The 24,021-nt window shown below is 55.2% G+C and overlaps 1 protein-coding gene across 2 annotated transcripts in view; it reads right to left on the reverse strand.

Annotated features, from left to right (window-relative positions):
- Positions 1-24,021, reverse strand: part of GMPS (guanine monophosphate synthase) — a 36,949-nt gene that overhangs the window by 12,696 nt on the left and 232 nt on the right. The window contains exons 2-12 of one of the 2 annotated variants that reach the window (XM_064165194.1): positions 16,044-16,225; positions 12,944-13,058; positions 11,498-11,595; positions 10,593-10,696; positions 8,882-9,075; positions 8,287-8,452; positions 6,295-6,446; positions 5,417-5,590; positions 4,771-4,876; positions 2,071-2,186; positions 122-247 (exon numbers count right to left, since the gene is read on the reverse strand). In XM_064165194.1, the coding sequence (XP_064021264.1) occupies positions 122-247; positions 2,071-2,186; positions 4,771-4,876; positions 5,417-5,590; positions 6,295-6,446; positions 8,287-8,452; positions 8,882-9,075; positions 10,593-10,696; positions 11,498-11,595; positions 12,944-13,058; positions 16,044-16,225 (1,533 nt within the window). Of the gene's footprint in view, positions 1-121; positions 248-2,070; positions 2,187-4,770; positions 4,877-5,416; positions 5,591-6,294; positions 6,447-8,286; positions 8,453-8,881; positions 9,076-10,592; positions 10,697-11,497; positions 11,596-12,943; positions 13,059-16,043; positions 16,229-24,021 lie in introns of both variants that reach the window. The other variant, XM_064165193.1, reaches the window with a different exon arrangement.

Below are 24,021 nucleotides of genomic sequence, written 5' to 3' on the forward strand. Positions count from 1 at the left end.
CTGGCTGCATCTGGGATTCTGTGATTTCCATCTCCAAAGCAGCCATTAGCAGCCTGGACTGCAGCCTGCTACACTGCCAGCAAGCAGCCCTGGCAACACCCCTGGGAAGAGCCCACTTTACCTGCACTCCCACAGTTTTGATGGGTAACAAGAAGGCATTCAGTGAATGTAGGCTTGTGATCTGCATCAGCTTCTCTTGGTCTTCCTCAGTTGTACAGGCTTTGACCCTCTGCAGCAAAGTATGGGGCTGTGCAAAGAGGGCAGGGAAAGCAATCTTCATTAAATCCAATCTCCATTAAACTAAAGCCTGCAGCAGAACTGAGTGCAAGCCAAAGCACTGAGCCAGTCAAATCCAGCCCACATTTACAAACCACCTTTCATTCACCCTCTGAACTGTAACAAAAGCTCTTTGTTAGATCAGGTTTATCTGATCAGATTTGTAGCTCCAACTGAAGCCCTCCAAGGCTATAGGTGAAGCTCTTCTCAAGTGCTCCTCTCTTTCACTTGGCCATTTGGGTCGTGGGTTTCAGGTGCAGGACAAAGCAAGCTCCTGTTCTGCTACTTCAGCATCCCAGAGGTTTTCAAGGCAGTGCTCCCTGCAGTGTTTTGGAAGTCTTGGTGAGATGGGCAGAAGCTTCCAGCTGCATGGGCAGATCTGTCACACACAGGCACGTGCCCAGTAGCTGCCACATCACCAGGTGACATCAGTGAGTGGCTTCTCCAGCAAGCAGGCACCAGAAGGCCTTTATGCTTCCTCCACGGCACTAATTCCCCAGCCTGAGACCATTCACCCAGGAGCTGAACCAGCACCAGCCCACACAAACCAGCAAGGGCAGGGAGCAGTGGCCAGGGATGCCAAGATGAGACACACTAGAAGGCAGCAGGTGCCACATCAATGTCCTGCACCTGGGGAGGAATAACCATAGAATGGGTTAGGTTGGAAGGGACCTCAAAGCTCAGCCAGTTCCAACCCCCTGCACAGGCAGGGACACCTCCCACTGGAACAGGCTGCTCAAGGCCTCATCCAGCCTGACAAGTCAATGAACTGCACCAGTCCAGGCTGGGAGGTGATCTGCTACAGCAGCCTGTGGAGAGGCACCTGGAGTGCTGCTGGACACCAAGTTGTCCTTGGGCCAGCAACGTGCCCTTGTGGCCAGGAGGGCCAAGGAGAACTTGGGGTGCATTAAGCAGAGTGTGCTCAGCAGATCAAGGGAGGTTCTCCTCCACCTCTGCTCTGCCCTGGTGAGACCTTATCTTGAGTACTGCCTTTAGTGTTGGGCTGCCCAGTTGAAAAGGGACAGGGATCTGCTGGAGAAGGTCCAGCAGAGGGCTACGAGGATGATGAGGGGACTGGAGCACTGCCTGGTGAGGAGAGGCTGAGGGCCTGGGGCTGAGAGTCTGGAGAAAAGAAGACTGAGAGGGGAGCCAATAAATGTTTACCAATGCCTGAGCGCTGGGGGTCAGGGGGACACACAGGCTCTGCTCACTGCTCCCTGGGATAGCACAAGGAGCAATGGATGGAAGCTGCAGCACAGGAGGTTCCAGCTCAACACAAGGGGCAACTTCCTGACTGGAAGGGTCCCAATTTTTCTGCTTCTGTGCTCCACAACCTCCCTGGAGGTGTCCAAGGCCAGGTTGAATGAGGCCTTGAGCAACCTGTTCCAGTGGGAGGTGTCCCTGCCTAAGGCACAGGGCAGCTGGAACTGGCTGAGCTTTGAGGTCCCCTCCAGCCTAACCCACTCCATGATTCTATGCCATGGGATTAGAATTACTTCCAGAAATCTTCCCCCAGACACAGTTTAAACTACAACAAGATTTATGCTCTGTTTGAAAGGTGGAAAAGCTTCTCCATTCCAGCAATTATTTAACACTTCCATCAATCATGGCATGAAAGATTCAATTGTCCTACCCTGAATGGCTGCAAGTGGCTTGCACTGGAATAAATCACTCCTTCCAAAGAGCACAGATAAAGAAGTTTCAAGCCTTTTTAGCAGCTTCAGCCTCCTTGCCTGGCACTAAAGAACAACCTAACTGCTTTTATAACCCAGTAGAAGTCAGGAATTTTGGTACCTTCTTAACACTGGCAGAAAAATCTGCAACTATTTTCAGGATGTTGTTTGTCTCAGGGAAGTCTTTGCACACGTAAGGCTCTTCAGCACAGATCACTCTGATGGCCAGGCCAGGCCCTGCAAGGACAAATGGACACAGCCCATGAGATCTCACAACCAAAAAGAGCTGCTTTTCATCTGAAAGTGTGCCAGCAGCTGGAGCAGCAGCAGCTTGGGCACCAGCCACAGCGATGCTCTGCCTCTGGCCTCCTCTTGTCTCAGCACCCTACAGGACACAAAATCCACTTGGTTCTGGTTGGGACATTTAAGCATTTCTTATCCATCCCTTAACCTGGCAGCAGCTCATGGTGCTGAGGTGTGAAAGCTGGAATGTTGTGCCCAGTTCTGGGCCCTCAGCTCATAAAGGAGCTCAGGGAAGTGCTGCAGAGAGCCCAGCCCAGAGCCCCCAGGCTGCTGCAGGCAGTGGCAGCTCTGCTGGGAGGCCAGGCTGAGGGAGCTGGGGCTGCTTGGAGCAGAGGAGCCTGAGGGCTGCCCTCAGTGCTGCTGCTGAAGATGTGCAGGGCTGGAGCCAGACTCTGCTCAGGGGAGGCCAGGGACAGGCCAAGGGGCAGCAGGTGCCAGCTGGAGCAGAGGAGGTGCCAGGGGAGCAGAAGGGAGACCTTTGTGAGGGTGCTGGAGCCTGGAGCAGGCTGCCCAAAGAGGCTGTGGGGACATCCCTGCTCTGGGGCCATCCCAAACCCACCTGGGTGTGCTCTGGGTGCCCTGCCCTGGGGAACCCTGCTCTGGCAGGGAGGGTTGGACTGGAAGATCTTTCAAGGTCCCTACCAACCCCTACCACTGTGTGACTGATTCCATGGTGGGTGGCAAGGCAAAGCAAACAGGAGCCTCCTCCTTCCTTTTGCTAGGCAACAGGGATGAAGGAGCTGGGTTCTAGCCTCCACTGGCATCTCTGCTGGCTTTACAGCCCCCTGAAGGCAATGTTTGACCTTTCAATTGCCTGACATAAGAGCAGATTTAATCTGCTGGCAAGGTCTGAAGGCAGCTCCTTGCATCTGGGGGGCTGCTGGTGCAGGAGCACAGACCACACTCTCTGCCAGCCACTGCCAAACACCCTGCAGAGCAACCTTCTAACAGGCATGGGAATCCACTCCAAGGGATGAGGACTTTGCTCTGTCAGGCACTCTGATGGGTGGGGGGTGAAGAACTGATGGCATGGGAAATACCATCACCTTCAAAACAGCAAATGCCCCTTGGGAAGGCAGGCAGAGGACATCCATGTCAGATACATCTGACAGCTCAGGCAGCAGTCAGCTGCACTCCACTGATGGTTCCTGGCTCCTACAGCTCAAAACAAACCCCAAACTACAGCTAAAAGCAAACTCAGACATAAAACTCAGCCTACAGACATGATACAGAACAAAGCTGTCCTGAAAAGGATCCTGCTTGAGGAAGAGTTGGGGTTTGTTCAGCCTGGAGAAGAGAAGGCTCCAGGGGGGCCTCAGAGCAGCCTTTCAGTACCTGAAGGGGCTCCAGAAGAGCTGGGGAGGGACTTCTGACCAGGGCATGGAGTGACAGGATGAAGGCTGAAAGCTTCAAACTGGAAGAAGCTGGACTGAGATGAAAATTAGGAGGAAATTCTTCCCCTGGAGGGTGCTGAGGCTCTGGAATAGGTTGTCCAGAGAAGCTATGGAGGCTCTAAGCCTGGAAGTGCTGAAAGCCAGGTTGAATGAGGCCTGGAGCAACCTGGGCTTAGGGAAAGGAGTCCCTGCCCATGGCAGGAGGGTTGGAACTGGGTGGTCTTAAAGGTCCCATCCAAGCCAACCCAGGCCATGGCTCATCAATTCATCATTTCTGCCTGCAGGAAAACTTGAGGATCCAACACAAACTTATTCCCCAGGCTATTTACATTGTAAATCCTGACAGGATCTTCTCAGTGCTGTTCAATAAAGGCTGAAAGGTAAAAGGCTGGGGCCAGGCTCTGCTCAGTGGTGCCCAGGGACAGCACAAGGGGCGATGGGCACAAACTGCAACTCAGGAGGTGCCACCTGAGCAGAAGGAGAAAGTTGTTTGTGTGAAGGTGGTGGAGGCCTGGAGCAGGCTGCCCAGAGAGGCTGTGGAGTGTCCTTGTGTGGAGAGCTTCCAGCCCCCCCAGGCACTGTGCTGCTGGGCAAGCTGCTGTGGGTGCCCTGCTTTGGCAGGGGGTTGGACTGGCTGATGTCAGTGCCAGCTGCAGAGAGCCTCTGCTCAGCCAAGCCTTGCCATGAGGGCAGCCATCACTCACTGCTGCTTCTGCTGCACTCGGTGGGCTGAGGCTGGCACCAACTCCAGCCTAGAGAAGAGCAGCCCCAGAGGGCAGCTGAGCAATGCTCAGCAACAGCTAAAGGCTGGGGGTAAGAGGCTGGGGCCAGGCTCTGCTCAGTGGTGCCCAGGGACAGCACAAGGGGCAGTGAGCACAAAGTGGAGCCCAGGAGGTGCCACCTGAGCAGGAGGAGAAAGTTGTTTGTTGTGAGGGTGGTGGAGGCCTGGAGCAGGCTGCCCAGAGAGGCTGTGGAGTGTCCTTGTGTGGAGAGCTTCCAACTCCCTCTGAGTACTGTGCTGCTGGGCAAGCTGCTGTGGGCTGGACTGGCTGAGCTCCAGAGGTCCCTTTCCAACCCCACCAGGCTGGGATTCTGGGATGCACAGGCCCTGGCAACTCTCCTACCTGGGAAGGGATGCCTGGAAACCAGCTCCTCGGGAAGGCCAAGCTCTCTGCCCAGCACTCGCACTTCATCCTTGTGGAAGTCTTTCAGGGGTTCTATGACTTTACCCTTAAAAAAAGAGAACAGAGCAGCAATTGGCACTCCTCTTGCCACACTCAGACAGAAAGCCCCAAATGGTTGGCTTATGTGATTCAGAGTGAGGGTGGTGAGACACTGGCACAGGTTGAGAGTGGTGAGACACTGGCACAGGTTGCCCAGGGAGGTTGTGGAGCACAGAAGCACCCAATGTGATCAAAGATCCCTTCTGTGCTTCTGTGCTCCACAACCTCCCTGGAGGTGTTCAGGGCCAGGCTGGATGAAACCTTAAGCAACCTGGGGCTGGTGGGAGGTGTCTCTGCCTATGGCACCAGGGTTTGGAACTGGATGAGCTCTGAGGACCCTTCCAAGCCAATCCCTTCTAGGAAGGCAGCAAGGTGAAAGCAGCATCACAAACGGCAGTGTGCTACAACAGCCTCTACAGGGCTTCAGCAGAACAGGGCCCCATCCACACAAGACAGCTACAGCAGCAAAGCAGAGGAGTTGTTCATTTTGATCTTCAGCTTCTCAGCTGGGAGGACCCAGAAGGTTTCCCCCAGCAGCCTCCTTTACCTCCTCTCTCAACTTCCGAATCAGCTCCGTGTCATTGTGATGAGTTTTGATGACTTCAGCTTTGCCACTTGCCACGAGGGAAGCACTCTCAATGAGGTCAGGTCTGAGGGTACCCTGAGCTAGAAAAACCTCTTCAGGTTTCAGATTCATTTCTCCAATCACTTCATTGGCAATCTGTAAAGAGGAGAGAAGAATAAGGAAACCACTCAGACAAAGAGCTCTGATGTTCTTTTTGGGTGGCCAAAGGTCTGCAGAGAGAAGAGAGATCACAGCTCACAGATGTCAGGGGCTGGAAGGGACCCAAAGGGATCATCCAGTCCAACCTCTGTGTCAGAGCAGGACAAATCTAGCTCAGGGCACACAGGAACACATCCAGACAGGCCTGGAAAGGCTCCACACAAGGAGACTCCACAGCCTCTCTGGGCAGCCTGTGCCAGGGCTCTGGGACTCTTCCAGCCAAGTAGTTCCCCCTTGTGCTGAGCTGGAACCTCCTGTGCTGCAGCTTCCATCCATTGCTGCTTGTCCTATCCCAGGGAGCAGTGAGCAGAGCCTGTCTCCCCCTCCTGGCTCCCAGCCCTCAGATATTGATAAACATTGATTCAATCCCCTCTCAGTCTTCTGTTCTCCAGACTAAGCAGCCCCAGGGCCCTCAGCCTCTCCTCAGGCAGTGCTCCAGTCCCCTCCTCATCCTTGCAGTCCTCCCTTGGACTCTCTCCAGCAGATCCCTGTCCCTCTTCAACTGCAGGTCCCCAAACTGAAGGCAGCCACCAAGATGAGGTTATCGATCCCTGGAGGACCTCCCTTGTGACTGGCTGCCAGGCTGAGAAGAACAGCAGCAAAGAAACCAACCACCAACCCACCCTCAGGAAAAGACCTACCTTCACAAAGGTGTCCCCAATGATCTTCCTCTTCTCCTCAGGACTGGTGGTCATATTCAAGGTCTTGCTAATCCTCTTCCGTGGAGTCCTGTCCTCATCCGAGATGGGCAGAGTCGTTGTGCCGTTGTAGAACGAATGAGCTGCGTTCACCACTGCACCAAGGGAGAGGAACTCAGGGCAAAGACAGCCAAGGCTGAAAGAAACCAACCCAAAACCCCTCACCCAAACCCACAAAATCCCCCCAAAGAAACACAAAACACAGCCAAAAGCTTCAGTCTGTTGCTTCAAAGGAAGTGAGGCAAACAAACCCCTCTGACCTGCAGCTCCATACCTCAAGAATTAAGTGCAACAAAAGCATTTTATTCCTCCTATTAGCCTGTGCTGGAGGGCAGCTTTTTGTTCTTCTCACCTGCTGAGCCCAGGCAGCCATGGGAAAGTTCAACTCTTGCTTCCCCCTCTTAAATAAAAGCAAGGAAATTATAACCCAAGTGGTTTTCCAGGATGGTGTTTTCCCCCGAGGGCCTTTCTGCAACCCTAATTAAATGATGCATCATTGACTCATGGCTCATTATTATGCCTCTTTAATTTAGAGAGAGCATCTTGAAGTGGAGAGAGCAGTTGAGAGGTTCTTTGGCATCTTGGCTCTGGCCAGCCTGACCTAGGGTAGGGTGTCCCTGTCCATGAGATGATCCTTGTGGTCCCTTCCAACCCTGACTGATTCTGTGATCTTCTAGCAGCAGCACAACCTCCAGCAGGAGTGTTTGCAGCACAGAGATTTTTCCCCCCCCTCTGGCAGCCTGCCAGAGCCCAGGTTTATTGCTCTACAGAGTGCAAGAACAAGACAGATTCTTTCCATTAAACAAAAGTAATAACAAACAAAATATATCATTAAAAAAAGTAGGTGCAGAATCATAGAACAGCTGAGAGAGCTCCTCTGGAGTTCAAGTCCAACCCCCTCTGCCAGGGCAGGTCAGACAGGAGCACATTCAGGGGGGTCTTGAAAGTCTCCAGAGCAGGAAATCCCAGGAGGAAAGAAACAATGTCTTGACAAAGTATTTCTGGCTACAAGAAGCAACAGAGCCAAGAGGCTGGGGCCAGGCTCTTCTCAAAGAGTGCCCAGGCACAGGACAAGAGGCAACGAGCACTAACTGGAGCCCAGCAGGCTGCATCCAAACAAGAGAAGAAACTTGTCCTACAAAGGCCACAGCTGGAGTGCTGGGGCCAGTTCTGGGCTCTCCAGTTCGAGAGACTGAAGAGAGTCCAGTAGAGGACCATGAAGATGCTGAGGGGCCTGGAGCAGCTCTGGGAGCAGCAAAGGCTGAGAGATTCTCTTCCCCCTCTGCTCTGCACTAGTGAGGCCACAGCTGGAGTGCTGGGGCCAGTTCTGGGCTCTCCAGTTCGAGAGACTGAAGAGAGTCCAGTAGAGGACCATGAAGATGCTGAGGGGCCTGGAGCAGCTCTGGGAGCAGCAGAGGCTGAGAGCCCTGGGGCTGAGAGCCTGCACAAGAGCAGCCCCAGAGGGCAGCTGAGCAATGCTTAGCAACAGCTAAAGGCTGAGGGCAAGAGGCTGGGGCCAGGCTCTGCTCAGTGGTGCCCAGGGACAGCACAAGGGGCAGTGGGCACAAAGGGGAGCCCAGGAGGTGCCACCTGAGCAGGAGGAGAAAGTTGTTTGTTGTGAGGGTGGTGGAGGCCTAGAGCAGGCTGCCCAGAGAGGCTGTGGAGTGTCCTTGTGTGGAGAGCTTCCAGCCCCCCCTGGGCATGGTGCTGCTGGGCAAGCTGCTGTGGGTGCTTGAGCAGGGGGCTTGGACTGGCTGAGCTCCAGAGGTCCCTTCCAGCCCCACCCTGCTGGAGTTGTGTGATCCACAGCCCTTTGTTAAGTGGCACAAATCAATTCTCCTACCTGGGAGGAAAGGAAATAGGGCAGCCCAGGCAGGTTTTAGGGGGCTGGCCCCACCCCCGGTGGTATGCCATGGCTGTGCAGAGCTCGGGTACCTTTCACTTGGATGCCAAGCTTCTTGAGGGCCTCCTCCACGGACTGGCTCTCTCTCTTGCGCATGAATCCGTTGTCGATGTGCACAGCTATGACCTGATCCCTGTTCAAAGCTCTGTTCAGCAGAGCAGTGCACACCGTTGAGTCCACACCACCACTGAGTAACACCTGAGGAGGAAGGGAGGGGAAAAGGAAAGGAAAACCTCAAAAGGTGGGGAAGCATTAGCAGGCAGTTGCCACGCAGCTGTGTGGATCAGAGCAGGGCTCCGACCCGGAGTGGGTGATCGAGAGGACAATAAGAAGCCAAACAATGCATCGAGCCAACTGTGCAAAGCCTCCCCTGCTGCCCCGTGTGCTCCTGTGCTGCTTTGAGGCTAGCTGGAGGATTTTAGTGAGCAAAACCAGCTGATAGGCTGTGAAAAGGAAACTCTTTCCAGCCCTGTCTGGATGTGCTCCTGTGTGCCCTGAGCTAGACTGGATGGTCCTGCTCCAGCAGGGGGTTGGACTGGATGATGCCTTTGGGTCCCTTCCAACCCCTGACATCTGTGAGCCTGTGTCTCTGCCAGGCTTCTGCAGCCAGCCCCAGTGGCTACTTACCAGCACTTTTGAGGAGCCCACTTTCTCTTTGATGTCCTGGATGCACTGAAGCTCTCTGTTTTCCACTGTGAAGGTCCCACTGCACCCAGCAATGTCATACAGAAAATTCTTCAGGATCATCTTCCCATTCACTGTGAGGCTGACTTCAGGGTGGAACTGTGCCCCATACAGCTTTTTGGATTCGTTTGCTATGCCTTCATTGGGGCAAAGAAAGGAACCAGCACCAAAACACAGCAGTCAGAAGTGAAATCCACACCCAGGAAAACCAAGCAGGCACTTGGGAGTGCTTTCTTCTACCTCACTTTGGCATAAATCCCCAAATCGAGGCTAAAAGGTCCTGGTTAAGACCAGCAGCAAGTTACTTGGCAGTCAAGGGATGGAAATGCTCTGTGCCAGCTGGGTCCCAAGTGCTGCCTGCCATCGTTCCTTCCTTCAATGAACTAAACCAAAATCACCACTGCAGCCACACTGGGAGGTTCACTAAGGCAAAGTGCAAGGTCCTGCATCAGGTCAGGGTTATCCTTATGCCCAACCAGGCTGGGGGATGCTGAGAAATAGATTTGGGGGTGCTGGTGGGGGAGAAGCTGAGCAGGAGCCTGCAATGGGCACTGCCAGCACAGAAGTCTAAGAGTAGCCTGGGCAGCATCCAAATCAGTGTGGGCAAAGACGGAGAGAAGGATCCTGCCCCTCTGCTCTGCTCTGCTCTAGGGGGATCTCACTTGCAGGGCTGGGGCCAGCTGTGGGACCCTCAGCACAACAAAGGCCTGGGCCATCTTGGTGGCCTCCTGTGGCCTGGCTCCAACACTTCCATGTCCTGCCTGTGCTGGGGCTCCAGAAGTGCCCCCAGGAGTGCAGGTGCGGTCTGAGGAGAGCAGATCCCCTCCCTTGCCCTGTGCCCACACTGCTCTTGCTGCAGCCCAGCACAGGGCTGGCTCCATCCAGTCCTCCACCTTGCCCCTGCTGTTGAGGTGAGGAGCCTGAGCTGGGGAGGGTGGAGGTGGCTGCAGGGGCAATGGTAGGAAGAGGCTCTCTGTGTGGCTGCAGTTGAAAGGTGACTTCTGGTGTGTGGGCAGGAGCCAGCTGTGTGCACTGCAGCCCAGAAGGCCTAAGGCAGCCTGGGCTGCATCCACAGCTGAGAGAGGGGATCCTGCCCCTCTGCTCTGGGGGCTTCAGTGCTGTATCCAGCCTAGGGGGGCCCAACACAAGGAGGACATGGACATGGTGGAGCAGAGCCAGAGGAGCTGACCAAGATGGAAAGAGGGCAGGAGCCTCTCTGCTATGGGACAGGCTGCAGAGTTGTGGCTGTGCAGCCTGGAGCAGGGAAGGCTGCAGGGAGAGCTTAGAGCTGCATTTCAGTCCCTGCAGGGGAGCTGCAGGCAGGCTGGGGAGGGACTGCTCAGCAGGTCCTGTGGGGACAGGCTGAGGGCAATGGTTTGGAGCTGGAGCAGGGCAGAGTTAGGTTGGACCTCAGGAGGAAGCTCTGCACAGTGAGAGTGGTGAGAGACTGGCACAGGCTGCCCAGGGCTGTGCTGGAGGCCCCATCCCTGCAGACACTCAAGGTCAGGCTGGATGTGTCCCTGGGCAGCCTGCTCTGGTTGGAGCTGTCCCTGTGCCTGCAAGGGAGGTTGGCCAAGATGCCCTTGAAGGTTCCCATCCAATCTGACACAAGACCTGAACCTGTAAAAAGGCATCTTCAGCACCAAAGAAATACCTGCTATAATGTTCCCAGACTGTGCAACCACTTTGAACCCATCTGCTACTTTATCCACACTGTCTCCATGAGTGAGCAGCACAAGCTCTTCCTTCTGCAGGCCCCTAAGCAAAGATGAAACACCAGGATTAATTACAATCAACCAAGGACCAAGACCTAAGCACCTGCATTCCCAAAGGAAGCTCCTAGGGATCACAGCTTGGTGATCAGGTCAGAGGTATATGCAGAACCTCCTTCCCAGAAAGTCATCTCCAGCTCTGAAATGTCTCCACTGGAAGCCTGCCCCACAAGAAGTCATTTCTCTTTGCTCAGAAAGCACAAAGTGGAACCCAGGAGGTTGTATCTGAGCAGGAGGAGAAGGTTGTTTGGTGTGAGGGTGGAAGAGGCCTGGAGCAGGCTGCCCAGAGAGGCTGTGGAGTGTCCTTGTGTGGAGAGCTTCCAGTCCTCCCCTGGGCATTGTGCTGCTGGGCAAGCTGCTGTGGGTGCCCTGCTGGAGCAGAGCTTGGACTGGCTGAGCTCCAGAGGTCCCTTCCACCCTCTGCCACGCTGGGGTTCTGTACCACTGCTCTCCAGAGCCTGACACCAGAGGCAGGCCCTGCACAGGCTGCTCCCAGAGCCTGACACAAAAACTCTGATGCTGTGGCAGACTTGACAGTGCCACCACAGTGTCCCTCTGCTTGGAAGCAAAAGGTTTCCACCATACCCCAAGCAAAGATCTCTGCACTTCTAGAGCCACCCAAGAAGTTCTACCCAAGTGTTGTGTGTAGCAAGCAGCTCACTCAAGGGACACAGCTGGAACAGCTGCACTGGACCTGCACAGGTGGAATTTCTCTCCTTAAAGCTTCCTCTCAACCCAACACCAACCTCCAGCCTGGCATTTGCAACAGCTGCCCACAGTGAGGTACCTGAAGAGGGAACAGGAGTTATCCAGAGTGATGCTGAAGACTCCATCCTCTCTCACACTCTTCTTGTGCACTGTGCCTCCAAAGACTTTGTTCATCATCTAGGCCAAAGAACAAGCAAGTAAATAAAAAGCCCCACAGGATCAAGAGCAATTTGGAGCAGATTTAGAGAGATGGGGAAGAAATGCTTGAGGGTGAGGGTGGGGAGAGACTGGCACAGGTTGCCTAGGGAGGTTGTGGAGCACAGAAGCACCCAATGTGATCTTTGATCACATTGGGTGCTTCTGTGCTCCACAACCTCCCTGGAGGTGTTGGAAGGTCAAGGCTGGATGAAGCTTGGTGGGAGGTGTCCATGCCCATGGGACTGGATGGTCTTGACTGGTGCCTTCCACATCTACTGGATCACTACTTTAAGTCCTGAGCTAAGGAAGTGTTTTGTGTGTGAGGGAAAGATTCAAGCACCCCTAAGATCTCTGCTGGAAACATTCCACACTTGACAACTAAAGGGATAAAAGAACTCATCCCATTTGTTCACACAAGGGGCAGACTGCTCAGTGCCAGTCAGAGTTAGGGAGTGAGTTTTGACAGCGAAGGAAAAAAAACCCAGAGTGTGACCAGCAGGTTGAAGGAGATTCTCTTCCCCCTCTGCTCTGCACTAGTGAGGCCACAGCTGGAGTGCTGGGGCCAGTTCTGGGCTCTCCAGTTCGAGAGACTGAAGAGAGTCCAGCAGAGGACCATGAAGATGCTGAGGGGCCTGGAGCAGCTCTGGGAGCAGCAAAGGCTGAGAGCCCTGGGGCTGAGAGCCTGCACAAGAGCAGCTCCAGAGGGCAGCTGAGCAATGCTCAGCAACAGCTAAAAGCTGGGGGCAAGAGGCTGGGGCCAGGCTCTGCTCAGTGGTGCCCAGGCACAGCACAAGGGGCAGTGGGCACAAAGTGGAGCCCAGGAGGTGCCACCTGAGCAGGAGGAGAAAGTTGTTTGTTGTGAGGGTGGTGGAGGCCTGGAGCAGGCTGCCCAGAGAGGCTGTGGAGTGCCCTTGTGTGGAGAGCTTCCAACCCCCCTGGGCATGGTGCTGCTGGGCAAGCTGCTGTGGGTGCCCTGCTGGAGCAGGGCTTAGACTGGCTGAGCTCCAGAGGTGCCTTCCAGCCCCACCCTGCTGTGATTGTATGACATCATGGACAAGAAGATCTTCAGAGGTCCTTTCCAACTGTGAGGAAGAGGCAGCATGGAACAACAACCCACAGCACTGAAGGAAAGTGAAACCATTCAGGCTTCTCTTGAGTGGAGCCAAGAGGAGAACACAGTGTGCCCAGTTCAGCAGCCAGGACTTTAAAGGCATCATGTGCACACTGCTGGGGTTTGACCAGCAGGCCCTTGAGGAGCTCATCTTCAGCTGGCATCAAAAATGAGGCTTAGGAAGGGGCTACAGACAAAAGTGTCTCTCCACAGCACCTGCATGCCATAGCAGATCCCTAGGACTGGCTTTCCTATGGTGAAGATAGCTGGATCAAACCAAGGGGCATCTTCTGCATACACAGAGTTTGGTCCTCCAGAGATGATGATAGCTCTGCAGACAAGAGAGAGAGAGAAAAGAGCAACTCACACACACTGCTTACTGCAGATGCTCTTTGGTGGCTTGAAACATTCACATTCTAGCAGCAGTTTTGTCACCCAGCCCCACTCTTCTGTGCTACAGCTCTCAAACACAGCAGTTCCCAGGCCAGTGCTGTTGCACATCTTTGCAAGTGGCAGAGTCAGTGGACTGAAGGCACCCTGGTGACAGCACGACACTGGAGGGAAGGGATGGCATCCAGAGAGACCTGACAGGCTGGAGAGGTGGGGCTGAGACAGCCTCAAGAAGTTCAACAAGGACAAGTGCCAGAGAGGCCAGCACAAGTCCTCCCAGATGACTGAGTCCAACCTTCCACCCACCCCCACCATGGCCACTACACCACGTCCCAAAGCGCCATGTCCTCATGGCACCTGGGGACAGTTCTGCAGCCCCTGAGCCAAGAGGGCTAGGAAGGTGCTGGGAGGTGTCCAGAGAAGGGCCAGGAGGAGGAGCAGAGGGCTGGAGCTGCTCTGCTGGGAGGAGAGACTGAGGCAGTTGGGGCTGTGCAGTCTGGAGAGGAGAAGGCTCCCAGGGGACCTCATTGTGACCTTTCAGTACCTTAAGGAGGCTACAAGAAAGCTGGGGAGGGACTCGTTAGATTGTAAGGGAGTGACAGGACTGGGGGGAATGGAACAAAGCTGGAGGTGGGGAGAGTCAGCCTGGAGCTTAGGAAGAAGCTGTTCAGCATGAGAGTGGTGAGAGCCTGGCAGGGGCTGCCCAGGGAGGTGGTGGAAGCTTCATCCCTGGAGGTGTTTCAGGCCAGGCTGGGTGAGGCTGTGGGCAGCCTGCTCTGGTGTGAGGTGTCCCTGGGCATGGCAGGGGGTTGGAACTGTCTGATCCTTGTGGTCCCTTCCAACCTTAATTCTATGTTTCCTGAACACCTCCAGGGCTGGGCACTCCACCACCTCCCTGGCAGCCTGTGCCCATTTCTGACTGCTCCAGCAGCAAAGAAGTTGTCCCTCGTGTCCAACCTAACCCTCCCCGGCACAATTTCAGGCTCCTATCACCTGAGACTAGGGAGCAGAGCCCAACCCCCATCTCACTGCAACCTCCATCCTTTAAACCCCTCCCAGGATGGGGATTCAGCCACCTCCCTGGGCAGCCTGGGCCAGTGTTTGGGAACCCTTTCAGGAAAGAAGTCTCTTCTGATGTCCAACCTAAACCTCCCCTGGTGCCACTTCAGGCTGTTTCCTCTTGTCACACCTCTTGCTCCTAGGCAGGAGACCAACACCCACTGTGGTTTGAGGCACATCCTTCACGTGTGACAGAATTGCATCCTTTCAGAAGGGCAAGAGAGGTGATGGAGGGAACCACGATTTGGGAGACCATGAACTGCAGAAGCACCACCACATTGGGCAATGCTTTACTGGCCTCAGCCCAGCACTGAACAGGGCTGTACCAGACCTTGGACTCCTGCACTGTTTGCTTCACCAAGAACATCCAATTTGTTGTTCAGAGCATGGAATGTCAGAATGGGCAAGAGAGAAGCAGCACCCAGGGGATGAAAGGCTTCTAATAAAGCTCTCCCCTGGGAGTGTTTGTCCTGCAAGCCCTGACAAAGCACAACTGCTCCAGTTTTAAGCAGCAGTGTGCATGCCCCTGCACAACCAGCAGGAGCCCTCATGGAGTCAGTCACAGGTTGCACTGAGACCCTCCAAGGACATCTTGGCCCTTGCAGTCACAGGGACAGCTCCAACCAGGGCAGGCTGCCCAGGGACACATCCAGCCTGACCTTGAGTGCAGGGATCACATTGGGTGCTTCTGTGCTCCACAACCTCCCTGGGCAACCTGTGCCAGTGTCTCACCACCCTCACTTCCTCCTAACATCTAGTTTGAATCTCCCCTCTGCCAGTTTAAACCCATTCCTCCTCCTCCTCCTGTCACGACAAACCCTTGTCAATAGTCCCTCCCCAGCCCTCCTGTAGCCCTCTTCAGATCCTGTAAGACCACTCCAAGGTCTCCTTGAAGCCTTGGTCAGACAGGTTGTGATGATGAGCAAAGCACCACAGGAGGCTTTACCCTCTTGGCCAGGTAAGCAAGCTGTGCCCAGCAGGGCATCACAAGGAGCTTTGCAGAGCAAGCCAAGGCACCCTCCTGCAGCTACAGCTCAGGACCTGCCAGGCTTTGCCTGCTTCTCTGTGAAGCTCTGCTGGAGGTGGCATCCAAAGCCTACAGATCTCTTGCCCAAGCCCAGCAGGGTGTAGGAGAACAAAGCACTGCCAGAGTTTGTTTGCTGTGACTCTGCCCTCTTTGTGAGCAGTCATGAATTCATGTTCATAAAGATGTAAAGGTGAGTGGCAGGAGGCTGCAGCCAGGCTCTGCTGAGGGATGCCAGTGCCAGCACAAGGGGCAGTGGTGGAAGCTGAGGCAGAGGAAGTTCCATTTAAACAGGAGCAGGAATTTTTTCCCTATGAGGGTGACAGAGCCCTGGAGCAGGCTGCCCAGGGGGGCTGTGGAGTCTCCTTCTCTGGAGATATACAAACCCTGTCTGGATGTCTCTATCATTCAATATGCCCCCTCCTCACCATTCCACACACTCCCTCCCTGCCATTCCACATGCCCCCTATCATTCCATACCCTCTCGACCATTCAGATGCCCCCTCCCCATCATTCCACACACCCTCTATCATTCCATGCCCTCTCCCCACCACTTCATGTCCTCTCCAGCATTCAGATGTCCCCTCCCCATCATTCCACACAGCCTCCATCATTCCATGCCCTCTCCCCACCATTCCACATGCCCCCTCCCCACCACTCCATGCCCTCTATCACTCAAATGCCCTCTCCCCACCACCCCACATGCCCCCTTCTCCACTCAGTATGTCCTCTTCTCCACTCAACACGCCCCCTCCACCACTCAATATCACTCCACACCCTCTCCCCGCTACCAAACCAAAAGACAGCAAAGTTGAGGAGGGAAAGGTGAGCCCCAGGACCTACCTAAATCCTTGCTCCCTGATGGCAAAGGCAGGAGTCTCCAAAGGGAAGATCTCAGACTGGACGAAGAGCTCCCGCACTCGGCGGTCGATCACCTTCCCGTACTGGGCTCCGGCGTCCAGGATGACAACAGCTCCCTCGTAGTGCTGCTGCCCATCCTTCAGCTCTGCTCCGGCGCCCTCCAGCTGCTGTGAACATCAGGATCAGGGTCAGAGCTGCTTGGATTGGAAGGGGACCTGAGCCAAGCTGGCATTCAACACCTCCAGGGAGGTTGTGGAGCACAGAATCACCGAATGTGATCTTCGATCACATTCGGTGATTCTGTGCTCCACAACCTCCCTGAGTAACCTGTGCCAGGGTCTCTTCATCCTCTCTTTCAAGCACATCAGAGAATCAGGCAGGGTTGGAAAGGACCACAAGGAGCAGCCAGTTCTACCCTAGATCAGGCTGGTCACAGTCTCATCCAGCCTGCCCTGGGCAATCCATTCCAGGCTCTCACCACTCTCATGCTCAACAACTTCCTCCTCATGTCCAGGCTGACTCTCTCCACCTTCAGCTTTGCTCCGTTCCCCCCAGTCCTGGCACTCCAGGATAGCCTAAAAAGTCCCTCCCCAGCCCCCTTCAGATACAGGTAAGGTCCCCCAGGAGCCTCCTCTGCTGCAGCCTGCACAGCCCCAACTCTTTCAGTCTGTGCTCACAGCAGAGCTGCTGCAGCCTCTGAGCATCCTCCTGGCCCTGCTCTGGACACACTCCAGCATCTCCACATCCCTCTTGTCCCAGGGGCTCCAGCACTGGATGCAGTACTCCAGGTGGGGTCTCACCAGAGCACAGTAGAGGAGGACAATCACCTCCCTGGCCCTGCTGGCCACACTTCTGCTGCTGCAGCCCAGGCTCTGCTTGGCTTTCTGGGCTGCAAGTGCACACTGATGGCTCATGGTGATGCTGGATGTGTCACCAGGGTAGGGACACAGTGCAGACCATAGGCTTTAAGGCAGATAACAACTCACACCTGCACAGCTCACTGAGGTTACCTAAGTCTGGGGTTAGTATTGAAGTGCTAAAGGTCAGCAGGGCAAGGTCTAGATGAGGAGGATCCTCAGGCTGGTAAGGGCCAGGAGATGCACTGCCACTCTAAAGGGGCCATGCATCGACACAGCACATCCCTGCCAAGCTGCCACACAAACATCCCAACTCCCCAAACCAGAGGTGGCACAAATGGAGGGGAATAAACCACCAGCAAGCCAAGGAAGGCACAGTTTTCCATAAACAAGGAGTTCCTGGCCCTGGTCACCGCCCCATGCTACAGCTCCACACCCTCTGATCTTTCCTCCAGCAAAACAGGAGAGTGCAAAGGCAGAAGAAGAGTGGTTTCCCCCCATCAGGCTGCCTCATAGCCTGAGCTTTCACTTGCCATTGCCTCCCGCAGGGAATAAAAGGGAGAAATGGAGAACAAATGTCTGCACTGAACGAGCCTTGACAAAAACAACAACTTCTGAATGCAGCATTCAAGCAGGCTGCACCTCAGGACAAAGAGTTGGCTCCCTCTGACCCCAGCGTGTTGGAATTGGTTGGCCAATTGCAGCTACATCTGGAAGAGGGTTAGAAAATGCAAGGAGCAAGCTTCCTCTTCCCAAGAAACTGTGGAAAGCAGCAGCTATTCCCTGGAAGTGTCCTCATGGAAGCATAGAATTGTTCTGCTTGCAAGAGACTTCCAAGACCAAGTCCAACCTTCAACCCAGCATCACCACAGTCACCAAACCATGTCTCAAAGTGCCATGGCCACAGGCTTCTTGAACACCTCCAGGGATGGGGACTCCACCGCTCCCCTGGGCAGCATACTCCAGGGAGGCTCTGCAAGGAAGGGGATGAATACAACAACAGGAAGAAGACTCTGTGAACACAACCACAAGCTAGGACAGCAAGAAAGCCAGGCAGGAAAACTGCTGCTGCTCAAAGAAGCTGCTTGCTTTGGGGGTGGCTCTCCTTTAACTTTGAGCTTACTCTAGTCCCTTGCCAACAGAGTCTGAAGGAGAAAAAACTGGGAAGGGTTTTACTTCTGTAAATGCTGCCTCAAAATCCCCCCCTGGAGCTCACAACCATCTCAGGTTTTAATCCTGGCACATTGGAGTTGTTCTGTATGGTTCTACCATCTACATAGAACCACAGCATGTCAGGGGCTGGAGGGAACCTCCAAAGCTCAGCCAGTCCAACCCCTGCCAGAGCAGGAGCACCCAGAGCAGGTCACACAGCAACACATGCAGGTGGGTTTGGAATATCTCCAGAGAGGGAGACTCCACAGCCCCCCTGGGCAGCCTGCTCCAGGCTCTGGCACCCTCACAGGGGAAAATCCTCATGTTTAAATGGAACTTCCTCTGCCTCAGCTTCCACCACTGCCCCTTGTGCTGGCACTGGCATCACCCAGCAGAGCCTGGCTCCAGCTTTCTGCCACTCACCTGCACACATTGATCACCACTGCTGAGGTCACCTCTCAGCTCCTCTCTCCCAGCAGCACAGCCCCAGCTCCTTCAGGCTCTGCTCCTAACAGAGCTGTTCCATTCCCCTCAGCACCTTTGTGGCTCTGTGCTGGACTCTCTCCAGCAGTTCCACGTCCCTCTTGGGTACAGTTCTACATCCTCCAATCCAGGATCCCTAGGAGGTTGCCTGCACAGCTCCAGAGGCTCCCAAGGAAGGGGAGATGCTCTGGAGCATTCCCATGGCATTTCCACTTGGGTCAAATAATCACCCCCACACTAACCACAGCACATCCTGGAGGAGCATCATCCTGCTGGGACAGTCTCCCAAAGAGTACCCAGCACAGGCTGCTCCTGAGCTTTCTTCCTCAGCTCCCAAGCCAGCCAGGTCAGGCTGGATGGCAGCACAGCCTGATGGTGTCAGCCACCGCTCCCGGCTTGGGGTCGTGAAGGTTGGACTGGAGGATCCTTGAGGTCCCTTCTAACCTGGTGTTCCACCAATCATCAGCAAACTGGCTGAGAGGCCACTCCAGACCTTCCTCCAGGTCACCACAGGGATTCTGTCAGAGGCTCTGTACCTCACTCGTGAGCTCAGGCAGAAGTGTTAAGGAGGTTCAGCTCCGAGGAGAGCCCAGTCGGAACTCCACCATAAACGACGTGGAAGGAGAAGGGTGGCAAAGCCAGCACAGGATCTGGCTTTGCTCACTTGAAGGCAGAGTGCCAAGGCTGGAGAGTTTTGAACCCAAATTTAACAAGGGAGAAGTCGTTTAATGAAGCCCAAAGAGGAGCAGATGCTGTGATGGCCTTTGGATACCACAGGCATGCCAGGAGGAAGACGCAGAGAGCAGGCAGCTCCTGCAGGGAGAGGGCCTGTGGAGCCAGCAGCTCTTCCCAGCAGGGACTCTCCAGCTTCTAATAAGAGCTCTTTGTCCCCTCAGGAGGGAGGTAACCAGAGTTCCTTGTCTTCTCCTGCTCCATCCTGCTATTTTTGAGCCCTCCTGTGGAAGCTGGTTTGACAGCTGCCCGAGGCGCTTCAGAGCAGAGGCACTCCTCTGATGGCCCCAGAGTGGGACTAAAAGCAGATGGAACCTGGCTATGCCAAGAGAAAAAATTGGAGGGGAGGGGGGAAATCTGTATTCAGCTGATTTAAATGACAACTCACCCTGAAAGCCATGACACAGGGAAGGGTTCCTCCTGCCCTCCACAACTGATGAAGCAAAGTGACTGCACTATCAGAGCAGCTTGGGTTGGGAAGGACCTTAAAGACCATCTAGTTCCAACCCCCCCTGCCACAGGCAGAGACACCTCCCACCAGCCCAGGTTGCTCAAGGCTATCACTACCTCCAGACTGCTGTTTGCTCACAGTTTCACTGACCCCAGACCTGCAACCAAAGTCCCAGGTGTCAGCTGAACCACACCAGCCCCTAGAGCTGCACTGGCACAGCAAGGGTCAGGGCTGAAGGGTGGGTGTCAAGAAGCAGCTGCCAGGCTCTCCTCAGTGATCTCACAGAACTGTCAAGGTTGGAAGGGACCTCAAGAACCATCCAGTTCCAACTGCTCTGCCATGGGCAGGGACACTTCACATCAGATCAGGCTGCCCACAGCCACCTCCAGCCTGGCCTCAAAAACACCCAGGGATGAAGCTTCCACCACCTCCCTGGGCAACTTGTGCCAGTCTCTCACCACTCTTGTGGGGAAGAACTCCTTCCTAACACCCAACCTGAATCTGCCCATGTCTCAAGTTGTGCCGGGGTTGGTATAGGCTGGATGTTAGGAAGAAGTTCTTCACAGAGTGATTGGCATTGGAATGGGCTGCCCAGGGAGGTGGTGGAGGCACCATCCCTGCAGGTGCTCAAGAAAAGACTGGATGAGGCACTTAGTGCCATGGTCTGGTTGGCTGGACAGAGCTGGGTGCTAGGTTGGACTGGATGAGCTTGGAGCTCTCTTCCAACCTGCTTGATTCTATCACTGCCTGACACCCTTAAGGCCCTGTGCTGGGGGTTAGATTTGCACCCTGACTAGCTGGGAATTTACCCCTCAGAGTAACTTCAGCACACTTCCTCAATTTTGGAAGTCAAATGAAATTCTATTTACAAAAGGAGACTAAATACAGAAGTAGAAGGCAATGAACATGTAGAAGGCAAAGCTGCATCTACTTACAGCTCAATACCACCACAACATCCCCTTGTACAGGATTTCAGCTCTCTCCTCCCTGCTCTGGACACAAAGCCCAGAGAGGCTGTACACAGCCAGGCCACTGTCTCTACCTCACTCCCCCCACAGCCTGGTACCCAAACCAGAGGATCAGCGAGGTCACAGAGCAAAGAGACCAGAAGCAAAGCAGCAGGCAGACAGAAAAAGAGCAAGCCTGTCCTGCAGAATACAACAGAGTCAGCAAGCCAATGGAATTAGAGACACTTACTGTGTCCAACCCCCAAAACTGTTTATCCTTCAGACTGGAATTCTCTTGGAAAGCTTATTCTCACTTACAATTAAGACACTAAGCTAAGGCACTAGCCCTACACTCTAAGAGGCATGAAGAAGAGTGCTGCTAACAGGTCAAGGGAAGTTTTCCTTCCCTTCTACTCTCTCTGAGACAGCATATGGACTATTGAGTCCAGTTCTGGGCCCTCCAGCTCAAGAGGGACAGGGAACTAAGGGAGAGAGTCCAGTGGAGGATACAAGGACAGAGGGACTGGAACTGAGAGCCCTGGGACTGATGAGCCCAAAGAAGAATCATAGAATCAAGCAGGTTGGCAGAGAGCTCCAAGCTCACCCAGCCCAACCTAGCACCCAGCCCTGGCCAACCAACCAGACCATGGCACTAAGTGCCCCAGCCAGGCTTGGCTGCAACACCTCCAGCCACGGCCACTCCACCACCTCCCTGGGCAGCCCATTCCAATGCAAATCACTCTCTCTGCCAACAACTTCCTCCTCACATCCAGCCTAGACCTGCCCTGGCACAGCTTGAGGCTCTGCCCCCTTCTTCTGTCCCTGGCTGCCTGGCAGCAGAGCCAAAACCCCACCTGGCTACAGCCTCCCTGCAGGGAGTTGCAGACAGCAATGAGCTCTGCCCTGAGCCTCTTCTTCTGCAGGCTAAACAACCCCAGGGCTGTTTATAAGTATTTGAAGGTGTCAAGAAGAGACCAGGCTCTTAGCAATGCTGTCCTGTGACAGGACAAGAGGCAGTGGAAACAAACTGGAACCCAGGAACGTCCACCTCAACATGAGGAGAAACCTCTGTACTTGTGAGGGTGCTGCAATCCTGCAGCAGGCTGCCCAGAGAAGTTGTGGAGTCTCCTTCTCTGGAGACATTCAAGCCTCATCTGTATGCACTGCTGTGCAACCTGCCCTGGCTGACCCTGCTTTGGCAGAGGGGTTGGACTCTATGACCTCCAGAGCTCCCTTTCCCACCTCCACCACCCAGGATTCTGTGATTTCAGCTCAACCACTTGGCAACACTGGAAGGAAAAAAGTTTCCTTCACTGCTAAGTTTTGGTTAAAGAAAGCAAATGATGATTTCTACAACGAGCCATGGTAGGGGACCTGCCCCCAGCAAAGGAGACCACATATCTTACTCCTTGGTGTACCTACCCAGTGCTTCAAACTAAGGCTGCATTTCCTAGCACCCTGCTTCTGCAGGGCCAGGGCATTTTCCAGCACTCTGCGCACCCACACACCAGTGGAATCCTCATGAATGCAATTTACAGAGCACAGCAGCACAGAGAACTGACTCTCTCTCTGTTCTGGAGCACCACCAAGCACCTGGCAAAGCCTGGTCCACAGCAGGGTCAGCCCTGAGCCTTCGCCCACGCTCATACCTTAGGACAAGCCTAAACCAAGAGCCTTGATCTGGTGCTTTCAAGCCAGCACAGGTTTTACAAGAGTTTAATTGTTTCCCTGTGGTATTAAAATTAAGCAGGTAGAAGGAGACCTACTCAGAATTTTCCTCCCAGTGTAACAGGACAGGGACTCCTCCAACCTCCAGCAGCCCCCAAGACTGATACCAGAGCCCCCAGCTCACCATCCCAGATGGACTTTAACTTCAGCCACAGGCAGATCTCTGGTGGCTGCTGGGACCCCTGCAGAAGCCACTCCACATGAGCTTGCTCTCTTTAGCTCGCTCATTACCCACAGCTTCCTGCCAGAGCAGGACATCTTCATGTCTTGGCTAGAGCTGGGGGCAACCACCCCAAAAGAAAAGCCCTCAGGAGCAGCTCTGGCCAGGGAAGACAACTGTGGCCACGGGGAGGGAAGAGCATGTCAGAAAACCTCAGTAGGGACCAACCAAGAACTGAAAACCCCTTCTCAGAACCACATTTTCTTGCAAAGTAGATGAGAAGTCTGAAAGAAGGATTTTAGTCTTCCACAGAAGTAGCTTAAGCATCTCTGGAGACACTCAAAACATGCCTGGGTGTGTTCCTGTGTGGCCTCTAGGTAAATCTGCCTTGGCAGAAGGGTTGGACTTGGTCTCCAGAGATCCCTTCCAACCCCCAGTCTGTACCTTGCAGGACTTTGGGCTCAGAAGTTGGATTGCCAAGCAAAAAAAACGTAACCTTCCCAAAAGCTTTGGCACTGAGCAACCTGTTCTTGCGGGAGGTGTCCCTGCCCATGGCAGGGGGCTGGAACTGGCTGATCCTTGAGGTCACTTCCAACCTAAACCGTTCTATGATCGTTTTGTCACCCTGGCATACAAGTCCTACACCAACGCGCACCTCTTTTGCCACTGTCACTTCAAACCGGGCACGGCGACGCTGCGAGGCAGCAGCACGACCCCGGAGAAGTCACCAAGGTAGGGATCCTGGGAGGAAAGCGGGGAGCCACCGGGATGAGGGCTGGTGGGGCCAAGCCTGCCCACTCGCACGGCGATCTCACAAGCCCACCCTCCCCTGTCCCCGCCGGCTGCCAGTGCCCAGCGGGTGCGATCCCCGGGCAGCGTGGCTCGCTGCCGGACACGGTGCCAGCCGCACCGCCGGGGAGCCCCGGGTCGGTTTCAACCCTCCGGAGGCAGCGCAGGCACAGAACAGCTCCGGGCGAGCTCAGCCACGCCAGGAGGCACCGTTCCACAGAATCCTGTTAAAGCTAGCTGATGAAACCGAGAAGCTGTGCGGAGCCCGAGCGGGGCCGGGAAGGCGGGCAGCCGGGAAGGCGGGCAGCCGGGCAGGCGGGCAGCCGGGCAGGCGGGCAGCCGGGCAGGCGGGCAGGCGGGCAGGCGGGCAGGCGGGCAGGCGGGCAGGCGGGCAGCCGGGAAGGCGGGCAGCCGGGAAGGCGGGCAGCCGGGAAGGCGGGCAGCCGGGAAGGCGGGCAGCCGGGAAGGCGGGCAGCCGGCCTGCCGAGCACCGGCCTCCCGCACCTCCCCCCACCGCTGCCCGGCCCCACCGCCAGCGCCCCGGCCCGCTCCGCGCCGCAGGGCCCCCCAGGGCCGCCGGGAGACCGCCGAGGCCTGCCGCGCCATGTGCCCGCCAGCCGAGGCGGCAGCCAGGCCGAGCCCAGCCGGGCCGGGCTCGGGA

Source organism: Pogoniulus pusillus, chromosome 26 (assembly GCF_015220805.1).
Source record: "Pogoniulus pusillus isolate bPogPus1 chromosome 26, bPogPus1.pri, whole genome shotgun sequence".
In the NCBI taxonomy this organism is placed as follows: Eukaryota; Metazoa; Chordata; class Aves; order Piciformes; family Lybiidae; genus Pogoniulus; species Pogoniulus pusillus.